Below are 12,624 nucleotides of genomic sequence, written 5' to 3' on the forward strand. Positions count from 1 at the left end.
TTCATGTTGTCAGCTGCTGCATGTGGAGGCAGCACTGTGGTCTCCCAGCCAGCACCCAGTGCTGTGAGTGGCTGCACTGTTTTCCCTGTAAAGAGCAGTATTGTCCCCACAGCCCTGTCAACTGGTTAATCACCTCTTTGATGCGTATGGAGCTGCCTGTCACAATGGGCACGTTGTCAGACGGTCAAGTGACTTCTGAACCCCAAAACAAGAACATGCTTAATTTGAGAAAATGGCTTCAGAGCAGGCGAGATTCCTGAACATGGAGTGAAAAAAGGGGGACGATGTGCTAATGGATGGCTATCAGTAACTGCTTCTAACAGACGTACTGTTAATCTTGTTTTTGTGAGAGAGATTGAGAGAGAGAGTGAGAAAGAGAGAGAGAGAGATAAAAAGTTGCTGTTTGTTTGAGAGTATCCCTCCATGGATAATTCAACTATTTAATCATCATTATTATCACTTTTCAATAAACATGCGATTGTAATATTGATCTCTTCATCAATCTGCTATGCTCATCAATAAAAGACACCAAATAACAGAATTCCACATGAAAAAAAAAACAGTTTTGTTATTGTGACATGGTTTAAGCACACATTCATTATTTGTGCATCAGCCTGTACCATTAAGTAGAACTCATAACTGCCCTCCACCAGCAGTTTTCTGTCCAGCAGGAGGAGACAGAGTCTGAGGATTGGTGTTCTGATATCAGAGCTGTCTCAGGGCCTGTGGGAGTTGGACTCTCAGTGAGTGTTTGCACCTACACCGCTGTTTTTACATTATCGTGCTTTGACTCATAGACTTTGGTACAACCTCTAATCTGTTGTAATGAATTGACCAGCTGGGACGCGTCCACTTTCCAATTGAATGATGCAAAACTTCACAGAGCAACGTTACTCAGTAAGTTGTAAGAAATTTTCACAACTTGAGTTAGTTGTGTAGTTATCAGCAGGCAGTGTGGTTGTTTTTTTCACTCTTGCTCAGTAAAACAGTATAAAGTCTAAATATCATAGAGGAAATGAACATTTTTGGTTATTTGTTTTTCACTTTCCCAGGAGGGTTTCTCTGTTGTCAGGTCAGGAGAAGTGGCCTCCATGAAAGCCTCATGTCTGGCAGTTTCACAACGCCACCATGGTGTCAACCATGGTGTCAGCCCTGGTGGCCCTGTCCCATCTAAGGCGAGCTGTGGGGGTGACTGCTGTGGCCTTTTGCAGTTGCCACTCCCTTCAGAGATTGATGAATTGATTGTAGGGCTGCTGCCAGTGTGTCTGTGCCCTGGGCGAAGGCGTCCCGGTTACGGGTGGGAATCCCGGCTATGCCATCCACCCTGGGGCTACTATTGTAGCCATCCTGCAGGGGGCCCTGGGGGCTGGTGGCCCCGCGAGCAGCTCTGACCCACATACTGCTGTCACACCCCTGGAGACACAGCAGCACTCTCCACTGCATGGACCTCTGATTGGCTCAGACTAAATGACTCTGCGCAGTGCAGCAATTCCACAGGGAAACTATCTGATTGTGCCAAACTTCTCTCGATGGCAGCATCTGGGAAAGGCCAAAAGGGAAAGACGACATAGATCCATGTCCTTCCCACTTATTTGACCTGCTCTTTCCCGAGTGCATGTTCAATAATCAAGCTTGTAATATGTGCTGTTCAAGTCTTCAGCTGGCAACTGATGAGATGAACATTTTCCGAGTTAAACTTAATCCTGAAGTCCGACTCCAGAACAAGTCCTTCTCCACTCAATAAATTTGTTTTGCTTCTTGTTACTTCACTTCCATGTTTGAACTATACTGTGCAGGATTAAGTGCAGAGTTCGACATTAAAAGGCTGTTTACACATTCATCTGCTTAAAGGAGGTTTCTCTGTGTCTCTCACTTTAAGTCTGAGTTTAAGGCGTGTATGTATGTGCATGCTTTTGTGACATTACAAATAGTATAAAAAACAGTCATAGTCCAACTTACACTAGTGAGATGTTGAAACTTAAAGCCTCCAGTGCACATACACTGAGAATAGACTTTTTAGGGAAGTAGGAGTGACATCTTGTTCCCAGTAGTTAAATCCTCTGAAATGAATAATATGTACATATTCATGGATTCTGTGTTTTTTCAATGAGGGAGGAGTGGAAGAATTTTTATTTAGATAACTAACGTTTGTGGAAAAAACATGTCAGATACAACTGATTATTCAAAGAGAGCATTTTTAGTATTAAAACATGTGTGGAGGGGATGTTTAAACTGCATTTGATCAAAAGTGGGGGAAAACAAACAGATAAATAAGCACAAGGACAAAAGTGTGTGTGATAACAAGGTAAAAAAAAACGAGTTATACAAATTTGTGTTTCTGTCTTTTTATTGATTGATTGATATAGTGCCAGGAATCATTAAACCATTCAACACTTTTGCACCAGTTTGTGTTGTTTTTTATTTCCTCCACTTGATAATATTCCACTAAATTAAATAAATCCATTTTCAGTTTACCCTTTTATGAATAAACGTTATCAGTTGGAATGTTCTGCAGTCTTGCAAGTTAAAGTCAATAGTCATTGAAAGAAGGATGTTTTGCCACAGCAGTACTGTGAGTGCATCAGTGTTACAGATCATGGGTGAGATACTTGGACATATATACAAACCTATTTTTATCAAAGAGAAATTAACCACTGGCAATATAAGGCCACAAAAACAATGTTCACACCAAACCGAATGTAATAGAGGGCACATCACACACACACACACACAAGCTGCTGTCATATGTCATATGTCTTATACATATCTGCCAACACAGTGACCCCAATATCTACAGGCGTATCAACAACACTTTCAATTTGTACGTGAATACCATGGCATACTTTTTCTTGTTACATAAACATATATACAGTTGCGCTGACATAGAAAAGCATGCTTTTGCATATTAGGAGGTTGTCGGTAAACTTTACACTAAACCTATAACATTTATCAGTACAGCATTGTTCCAACCAGCAGCAGTAATTTAGACTAAGAAATATAGTCTGGGGAAACAGGCTATTATAATTCACTTTTATTACAGATCTTGTACAGTATTAACATGCCTTAGGATGCAGTATTATCCTCTCTCCTATCTTTTCAAATGATGTAATTTGTTTGAACACTCAAAAAGACAACGGTCTGATCTAGTTAGCAAATTAAGAAAAACAGCACTAAAATCAACGCTTGCCTTTTGTTCCAAAAATAAATAAATAGCCCATTTAAAAATACAAGAAAAAAACAGACATTACATTTTTGTACAACAATAATGCATCTAGGAGTATTTTTGTGCAAGATGGTACACAGAGATATGGTTAACACAAGAAACGTGTATAATGTCACGCCAGTTAGGGATGATTAAATTAAGATGACAAGCATTATGAATTCTTTTTACTGATATAGTGCAGCTGCTTGCACAAACCAACTTAAAAAATAAACATTCAAAACCATGTAAGCTCTCTGATATTGCCAGTCACATGCTCTGCTGCATCACTCTCCACAGGCAGGTAGATAGCAGCGTTTTTTTTTCTTTCACAGAGCTGGTACAGTGCACCTGTTCTGTCATCTGTATGAGTTCAGCTATCACACCTCTTCGATGCCAGACAAATTGTTTTAACCCTTACTGAACCAGGCAAGTCGACCAAGAACGTATTTACAGCAGCAGCCTGCGGTACTTCACAGCTCTTACAAGCCCACGAGCCAGTACTGGAATATCTCCATGCAGATTGGGAAGTGGTAATATAGAGTGATACCAGGGTTGCTTTTTTTCACTAGCTGCCTTAGCAGTAAATGCACATTGCGAAAAATGGAGAGAAACTATGTGATGCGCTTAGAAATTAAAATCAACAAACAAATCAATAAATAAATGTTAACAAAAATATTAATTGTTTAAGCCAATCCAGTATGTCATCAGATTTTGTGTTTAATAAAATAAATAACAACTAATTTTAAATAAAACTGAAAATAATTTGAACTCTGAAGCGCATAATTTGGTGGTGGTAAAACATTGGAATGGACAGAAAATGACAATTCAATCTGAGCCTATATGAGTATACTGTTTCCACTATACTATTAGGTGATTCTTTATAATTTACATTAAGTTTAGAGTATCCGAGGGAAAGTTGCTCTGCCATCATGAGTCTACATCTTACTTTTGTCTGAACAAAATAAATGTGATGGAAGTCAAAAGAGACTGCAAAGAAGGGGAAGTATATATGCCTTTACAGTAACATTATAATACTACATCCCAAATTTCATGTATTTAGCTTTATAAGAGTGTAAGTAATTTAGGTCAACTTTGATACCATTGGTTTGTAAATATTTAAAAACGCTCACAGCAGATCCAAACTATTTAAATCTAAATAAAGAGATGAAATGAAAGTATTTTGGGGGGAGAAAGCCATTGAGAGTCACCCCCTGGGAGCTTTTCAGCACTGCCTCTCCATGTAAACACAATGGATCCACTATAACCACTACCTGGAGCTGGCACCCAGGCTCTTCCCCACTCTACCAACCGGCCCTTTCACTTTTTGTTCTTCAGCTGATTGGCCAGCCAGTCCAGGCCCTCGTAGAGACCGTCCCCACTGGTGGCGCAGGTGGCCTGAATGTACCAGTTGCGGTGGCGTAGGGAGTGCAGGCCCAGCTTGTCTGTGATCTCTGCAGCATTCATGGCGTTGGGCAGGTCCTGAACAAAATCACATCAGGTGTGAAGCCTCACGTTGGTAAGAAAACGGGGTGAAAGGGTGCAGGAAGCAGGGAACACGAAGGAGGAGACAAAACGAAGCGGGTACCTGTTTATTGGCAAAGACGAGAAGAACAGCGTCCCGCAGCTCGTCTTCAGCCAGCATCCTCATCAGTTCCTCCCGAGCTTCGTTCACCCGCTCGCGGTCATTGCTGTCCACCACAAAGATCAAACCTGCAGGAAGAGATGAGACCTTTCTTTTTAAGGGTTAAACAAAACCAAACCATCTGCTCTTCTATGCCAGAATCAATTTAATCCCACTTTCTAACAATATGCTGACATCATATTGTTAAAAAATCATATTGCTGAACCAAGTTTAATCATTGTCTGGGCCTTCAACATGACTAAGACGATAATAATTTGAAACAGTTGGAGGCTGTATGCAAATTGACCTCATCTGAAGCATTAGTCAGATGTGCCCTCAGGTGCTGGGGGCGAGCGTGTGCTGCAGGATAGGCCACAGGACTGAGCGGCCTGGTTAACTCCAACATGGCCGAACAGTGTATCATTAAAGAGGCTGCTGGTCTGACTCACCCTGGGTGTTCTGGAAGTAGTGCCTCCACAGGGGACGGATCTTGTCCTGGCCACCCACGTCCCACACGGTGAAGCTGATGTTCTTGTACTCCACTGTCTCTACATTGAAACCTGAATCGAAAAGCAAAACCAAAATGAGTGACACAAGCTGGACAAACCCAGTGGCAGGTGTTTTACCTAATGCTGTCAGAGATGATTCTCACACACCGATTGTGGGGATGGTGGTAACGATCTCCCCAAGCTTCAGCTTGTAGAGGATGGTGGTTTTGCCAGCGGCGTCCAGCCCCACCATGAGAATCCTCATCTCCTTCTTGCCTATCAGGCTCTTCAACAGGTTGCCAAAGATGTTTCCCATGATGACTGGCGGCTCTCACCTCAACTGCAACGGAACTGTCACACAGGGAACTGAAGAGACCACTCTCCATACATAGCAACAAAGTAAACCAGAACAAACTGTGAACCACATTAGAAAGTCAAAACCACATTTTTAAAAACGCCACGCGCTGAGACAAAAGCAGCTCTTAACATTACCACCTCGTTAGGGCTGGAAGCCACCTCAGAGGAAAGCCACTAAACGCTTTCTTCACACCTCGGCAGGCAGCTGACCTGACTTAATGGCTGTTGCTTTACACTTTGACAGCTTGCTGTGGAAACCGGCCGCTATACTGATCTGTGGATCAGCTTTCATGTGGTGCAGAGTAACGTTAACCACCTTTTATGCAGTCAACTGAATAAATGCCAGTGTAACAATCCATTCATATGACATTAAATGACACATAACCAAAGGTTATGAGAATGCACGGTGCACATAGCCTATGGCATTAAGGTAGGAGGCATTTTACTTTCCTGTAGGCTTTCTTGGTATGGCCCCTTTAACAGGCCACCTCTGCTGTCAACTTGTGCAAACCTATTCTACCTGAGGTGCATTTGTGTTAACAAGGAGATTCCTAAATTGGCAAAAGATGCATCCACAGCCTACTGTGCGGCAGTTAGAGCAATCACCTTTTTCTCTGGGATGCTTTTATTTTGTATGATTGGCCATGTCAGCGCTTGTCGCAGATGCTGCCATTCATTTATATCAAACGCACAGGCTGTAGCTGCTAGCATAGCCCGTTACAGCTGCAGTGGCCGCACATCCATGTACATCTGTCATAATGCGAGGGGAAGTCGGCTGATGCTGCAGTCCAAGCAGGCGATGAATTTCAATGAGCCGAATTACGTATTTACAGCGTGAAACGAGAATTATCCGAGCCGGTTAGTTTGCAACAATATTAGCTAAAGTCTAGAGTATTGGGGAAGAAAATTCTCCGGGTCAATTTGTGTAACGTTACTGTAATCCCCTTGTACAGTCACGACAAGCGCACCCGTCGGCCTGATGTCATCGATTAGCGGACTATCATTTAACGTTGAGCGTTACAAGCCGTTAAAACCGCGGCAAACCCGCTGCGGTTGCCTTTACTACTTGTATGCATCTTTAAGCATTTTCACCATTTGCATCTCATTCACACTTACCCGTCAACGGCAGGCAGGCTACCAGCTGGAGTCAGGCAAAAGGACTGGATGATAGTCTCGCGATGAGCTGCGCTTGTGATACTGTGAATTCTCGCGGTAGTTGGAATTGTTAAGAACACCTCTCACGTTTGTCGCCGATGTCTTGCTAAAAAGCAGAGAACGTGCTGACGGGCAAATGTAAATTAACGATCCTTTTTTAAAACGTGAAAAAGATTTGGATGTAACGTCAGCATCAACCTGAGACCTAACCTGCTCCTTTGGGAGATCAAATGCAGCTTTTAAGACATGATTCACACGCTGTCCTTTTTGACAAATAGACATTGCATGTGTTTAAATGTTATTTGCGTGCTATTACAGCCGGACAACCAAACCACTGAGATGTAGCAGAGAGTCTGCAGGCGAACATGCTTGAATAATTAAAACAGGAATCATCGTAATGAATAAGTAAATGGCTGAATGTAATAGGACGCCAAGTGATACTTCCTGGCAGCAGCCTTCTGTGTGTCACTTATAATGAGGTGACAGGAGGCAACCAAACATAAACTGAATCAATATTATAGCAGGTTACTAACTTTGAATATTGATTTTGTGAAGGTTTTATGTATTTAAAAAGCTGATACTATAAATGTAGGCCTACAGGTGACAATACATAGGAATTAGGAAGGAACCTCACCTCCCTCTTAGATGTGGGTTTAACTCAGTTACCATCAAAACCCCAACCCAGTGTGATTAAATGACATGCCCAAGACCAGACCCACAGCCACAGGTGAATACAACATTTGCCTCCCTCTTCCTCTCTGTTGTGTGTTAGCCAGTGGTCCGGTGATGGATGTGTTTATCAATTCAGTGGTGGAGGCAGAGGAATAAAGAGGGAAGCAGATGTTTGCAGCTGCAGACCAGATTATGGGGTGGAGTGGATGGTGGGGGAGCCTGCCGAGTTTGTGCGCGCGAGAGGGTTACAGGGGGGTTACAGCGGGCTCGGGTTGGTGGCAGGAGAGGTGGGGTGGGGAGTTATGACTTAAAGGAGCCTTTTTCCTCTGAAGTGTCTGCCAGCGTGCACCCCAGCAAACACAATCACAAGTCTCGTTGGTTCTGCTAGCTGAACTAATGAGGGCCTGCGATCTGAGGGCAGGGGCTTTGATGTTCTGGGTAGCTTGCTCCTTGTGTTTTCTCTCCCGTTCTCCTTCCCTGCCTGTCCCACATCAAAAATGAAAGGGGAGTTGAGAAGCAGATGTTTTGAGGCATGTATTTATACAGAGTACACTTTATTCACCCCCTTCTCCATACCCCATTTGTCCTTTCTCCGCTGTACGTGAAGCAAGGATCTATCTCCCTATCTTTATATCCAACTAAACACACTAAATCGCCTTACTTTATACATATAATCATCCTGTCAATCAAAGTGGGTAACTTTTATCTCTCCTAACTTCCTCTCTCTGCCTCCCTCCCTTTAATTTCAGCCCGGTCTGGTTGTCATTACTCAGGGGGCAGTTGATGTGTTGCTATGCATGCGTCTGTGTCTGCAGCGATGAGGGGGAGAATGGTGAAGAGAGAAAAAGAGCGTAGAGAGGGAGAGACAGCAATCCCAGACTGTCCACCAGCCTCTGTCTCACACATGGGAGAAACAGTGACAGGAAATTCCCTTTTCGCAGCAGCTCCAGGGTGAAATGATAAAGGAATGAAGAAATGCAAACCAGAAATCCATTCCCTTATCATTCCACAGCAGTCACTGTCTCCCTTTTATTCCCGCACTAAATACCAAACAGACAGAGCAGTCGATTCAGCCACTGGCACTGCCATTCCTCAGGAGTCAAGGGATATTTACCAAAGTCCATCCAAACAAGACTTAATTGGCATTAAATCCTATATGGCAGAAGAGGTTTTCCCGGCAGGCTGAGCATGGAGACAATTTGGATCATCTAAGATATCTAGGAATGCCGTTATCGTAAATTCAGTCAGGTGTTGACAATGACGTTTTGCTAAATCTGCAGCGTAACTAGAATGCAATGCAAATCACTCGGGTCACCAGGAGTTCTGTCTGACTGTTCAAATGCGCGGTCTCAGCATGCATGTTTCTGTACATCACCGCCAGTATTTCTACACGTTAAGTGTCTGTACATAAACGCGTGCATGTGTTAATGTGCCTGTGTTTATGTTTGTATAGTCTGTCACCCAGGTAACAGGGAAGGGACACGGTGTTCCACGTGGTTCAGCGAGTCCCTTCTTTGGCTCTGAACTCTGGACAGATGATCCCCTCGGATGCACATGCAGCAAAGACTGGTATAATCACCCCCCACTCTCTGCTCTCTTGATGCTTCTCTCCAGTAATAAAAGTCATACTTGAAGGAAACAATATCCTGCAGCCATAAAAAAATCCTTTTCTCAGCATGAAGCGGCCATAAAAAAAGGCTCTCACCTCCCAAATCTGTGGTGCGTGGAACTTGCTCCCCATTTACACAGCAACAGACGCACACACGCTCAAACGTACACACACCCTTAAGCATCAGTTCAAGACTAAAGCAGGTCCATCTCTCACTTTGACATGTTCTACATGTGGGAAGAATCTAAGGAGTGCTCAGACTGATGAAATGGACAAAAGCAAGCACAGAATAACAAGAGCTCATGATATCATGGGAAAGTGACACACATCACATCACAGTTATATCAAGAGGAAGCATAGTGATAGTTGTTCAGTGTAAGGAATTGAAGGGCTGTATTTGTCTCCAAAAACCGATGTTTTAACTTTCCCATCTTGTTTTACGAGTATGCATGTTTTCATAAGCATATGTGCTTTCAGTCCTGTTGCATCTAGGAGAAAGCTTTCTATCATTTGTATCAGTCCCTCAAAAAAACACTGTCCTTCTATGTCCTTCTATGTCTTCTCTATTAGTAAAGCCCTTGCCCAGAAAGATTATGAGACTCACAATTAAGTATTGTTGCTCTGACTGAGTCACAGGTGCAAAATATACAAATGGACTAAATATCTTGGAGATCATTAGAAAAGTAAACTGTAAGATTAATTTGCTATAAGACTTTGTTGTCTAACAGCACTGCTTCACCATCTTGAGCCACTCGGCCGGCACAAGTCATTAACTAGATCCAAAAAGACAGGCTCCAACACAATAATAATATTAATAATACATTTACAAATATACATGTACACATTAAAATACACAGCTACTGTACAATGAAATGAGTCAGCATGTAGACATTGCAATAGAAACGGTCCTCTGTTGTTGCTTGTCGTTGTTTTGTGGGATAGAAAAGGTGGGGTATAGGACGTTTTCATGGCTGAGAGGGCAGCATCTAAACAGACTATGGCAAGACAAACGACATGAGTCACCTCTTCAATCTCTGACTTGGCATTTTGAGAATAACAGCGGCTACAAAGAGAAAATAGATCCCAGATGATGGACCAGAAAAAAAGCAAAGGGGGGGATAAACAGATTCTCTGGGAGAGTTACACAAGAAGCAAAACAAGCACTCCAACAACAGGAGGAAGGGACAGGCTCGCCATCTTGAGTCCTGGATGGGTAAAGGCAGTCGGGACTGGGAGAACTGGAACCTACTTGCACACGTTGACCCACTCCGTGAGACGACACTCTTCGCACAGCACGTAGCAACACCAGTGGAACCTGCAATTGCAGCGCTCGCTGCGTGTCTGCTTCAGGATGTTGTGTCCACGGCCGCAGCACAGCGAACTGCAGCTGTCTGTGCTGTAGCTGGTTTTGTTGCAGATGCGTCCCTGTGTGCCCGGAGAGTCTACGGACGCATCACGCTCACAGAAATCAGGAGACTTCTCAAAGTACACCAGCTCTCTGGCCATGCTTCGACGACGACCTCCGTTGAGTCCCCCCGAACCCCCGCTGGCGCTGTTTCCTGTTCGAGGGTTGAAAACCCCGTTGTTCTTGTTCTGGGAGTTGACAAAGATGGCGGACAGGAACTTTTCCTTGAGCAGAGAACCCACAACCCGGAACTCTGGAGACACATGCCAGCAGGTCTTAAACTGACAGCTCCCTGATGTTCCGTGACATTTGCACTTCCTCTTCATGTTGTCAGTCACTATCTGCGCAGAGAAAGATAAATGATGTAAGCAAATCAGATACGCAGCAATGACCCTGATGAAATATGCCAATGAAGGGCAAGACTGTGAATAAGCATATCACTCACCTGTCTTCCCATCCGGTTGTTATGTATCCTCATGCGAGCGTGGATGTCTCTTGAAGACCCGCGGGAGTCAAGCCAGTCCCTGGAAAAACGGTCCCCAAAACGGACGTCATGGCTGCAGCCCCCCCACTCCCAGGTCTCCTGCATGGAGCTCAGCTCATCTGGTAAAGGCTTGAGCAGGGCGGAGTGGTGGGTGGAGCGCAGGTTAGCGGGCAGGTCACCATGGTGACCATTTCGCTCTGAGGGTAATGATCGCGCTATGCCGAGGCCTACCCCACCCTTCTGCAGGGTCTGCAGCTGCAGCTGTGTGAGTTTCAGCCGGATCTTGTCATCGTCCTGGCGACGCTTGGCCTCACAGCCACACCCCTGCAGCTTGCCCATGCTGCAGGCCGAGGCCACAGAGTGAGCCACACCCGCTGCCAACAATGCCAGGGAGAAGGCGCTCTCGCGAAAACCTGCGAGAAGGAGAGATGCACGCTCAAAGACTTGAAAATGATAAACAGTGTAGCTCTAAAACAGTCCTATAGCTTGCCTCAGCCTCTCACCCCTGTTGAGGATGGTGTTGTGGTGGGGAAGCTTGCCAAGGCCCTCCAGTGAGGAGCAGTTCCAGCGCTGGTCCCGGAGCTGGTGCTGGCACTCGTGGATGGCCACCTGGATCCCCTGCAGAGCGGAGGCTGTCACATCGGGGCTCCGCACACACATACGCATCTGACGTTTACTGAGGCCTGCCAGCCTCAGGCACACTGAGTTAGGGGTTAGCACTGGGTCTCCTGCCACCTTCAGGCTGAGGATATCATTACACAGCACCCTGCAGAGAAGGGGAGAGAGAAAGAATTAGTGGGGGGGTCATCAGAGCTGGCCAGGAGTTCATTAGTCAAATCCAGAGAAGTATGTGGCAATGGGGAGATATTTTTGTATTGTTAAGACAATCAGAAAAATACAAACCCAGGAAAGATTTAAGGAGATACTACAAAATACATCTCATCTCTAAGGGAATTGCTGAATAGCTTGCACTTAGCAATAAAATGTGTTAATCAATTGCACAAGTATTTACTACAGAGCTTCTACTGATGTTGGTTAAAGCAGAGGAAAATATAATTCTAAACAGATCCTCCAGCTGAGAAGTCCCAAAAGTAGAGAGTAAATTGCAAAATACATCTTACAGAGAAATAACAACAATGGGATTTATATTTCTTTATGGCATTGTTCAGAGTTGTCCAATGCTACAAAATTAGTAATGCTTTTGTTTCGATATTAAACTAAATCAGCCTGTGAAAGCAGAGGCAGATGTTTCACCTTTTAACTAAATATGTTAAATATTCGTTTAAATCACACAGTAACTTCCCTCAGCTCTCGCCGAATTCCATGAAGCCAAACCCCGCATGTAACATCAACTCTCCTGGCGCTCTCAAGTGCACTCACGTTAATGCAGGTGACATAAGTGCTGCTGCCAAAATCAGGAATTGGTCCCAACGGAGTTTGTTTGATAGCTCCATTTTGTTAAGCGTCTTTCGCGACGTGACATTAAAACACTGGTACTAGCGTCCTGTATTGAAGAAGAATATCAAACAGAAGAAGAGTGGAGTATTATCGATGCACCGCCAAACGACCGAAGAGTGAAGACGGAGAACAGAGGAGCTCGGGGGCGAGAGTAAACGGGGGGGGGGGGGGGG

The 12,624-nt window shown here is 44.3% G+C and overlaps 2 protein-coding genes across 5 annotated transcripts in view; both read right to left on the reverse strand.

The window, feature by feature from the left end:
* Positions 1-2,329: 2,329 nt before the first annotated feature.
* Positions 2,330-6,878, reverse strand: arf3a (ADP-ribosylation factor 3a). Its single transcript, XM_046055696.1, has 5 exons — positions 6,785-6,878; positions 5,480-5,662; positions 5,273-5,383; positions 4,788-4,912; positions 2,330-4,681 (listed from the first exon to the last, which is right to left on the reverse strand). Exons 2-5 carry the CDS (start codon positions 5,625-5,627, stop codon positions 4,520-4,522), a joined length of 546 nt encoding a protein of 181 aa, XP_045911652.1. The 5' UTR covers positions 5,628-5,662; positions 6,785-6,878; the 3' UTR covers positions 2,330-4,519.
* A 3,019-nt stretch (positions 6,879-9,897) lies between these two features.
* Positions 9,898-12,624, reverse strand: part of wnt10b (wingless-type MMTV integration site family, member 10b) — a 21,927-nt gene continuing 19,200 nt past the window's right edge. For all 4 annotated transcript variants that reach the window (XM_046057171.1, XM_046057172.1, XM_046057173.1 and 1 more), the window contains 3 exons: positions 11,497-11,759; positions 10,955-11,406; positions 9,898-10,850 (listed from right to left, as the gene is read on the reverse strand). In XM_046057171.1, coding sequence (XP_045913127.1) covers positions 10,350-10,850; positions 10,955-11,406; positions 11,497-11,759 — 1,216 coding nt within the window. In that variant the 3' untranslated portion in view covers positions 9,898-10,349. The remainder of the gene's footprint in view (positions 10,851-10,954; positions 11,407-11,496; positions 11,760-12,624) is intronic.

The sequence above is a fragment of the Micropterus dolomieu genome, linkage group LG08 (assembly GCF_021292245.1).
Source record: "Micropterus dolomieu isolate WLL.071019.BEF.003 ecotype Adirondacks linkage group LG08, ASM2129224v1, whole genome shotgun sequence".
Lineage (NCBI taxonomy): Eukaryota > Metazoa > Chordata > Actinopteri > Centrarchiformes > Centrarchidae > Micropterus > Micropterus dolomieu.

Excerpts from the sequence above, each read along its gene's own strand:
- arf3a (XM_046055696.1), bottom strand. The coding sequence starts at position 5,627 with ATGGGAAACATCTTTGGCAACCTGTTGAAGAGCCTGATAGGCAAGAAG. Across the intron at positions 5,384-5,479 it reads TACCACCATCCCCACAATCG|GTTTCAATGTAGAGACAGTG; the intron begins GTGTGTGAGAAT and ends TTTTCGATTCAG. Across the intron at positions 4,913-5,272 it reads CTACTTCCAGAACACCCAGG|GTTTGATCTTTGTGGTGGAC; the intron begins GTGAGTCAGACC and ends CTCTTCCTGCAG.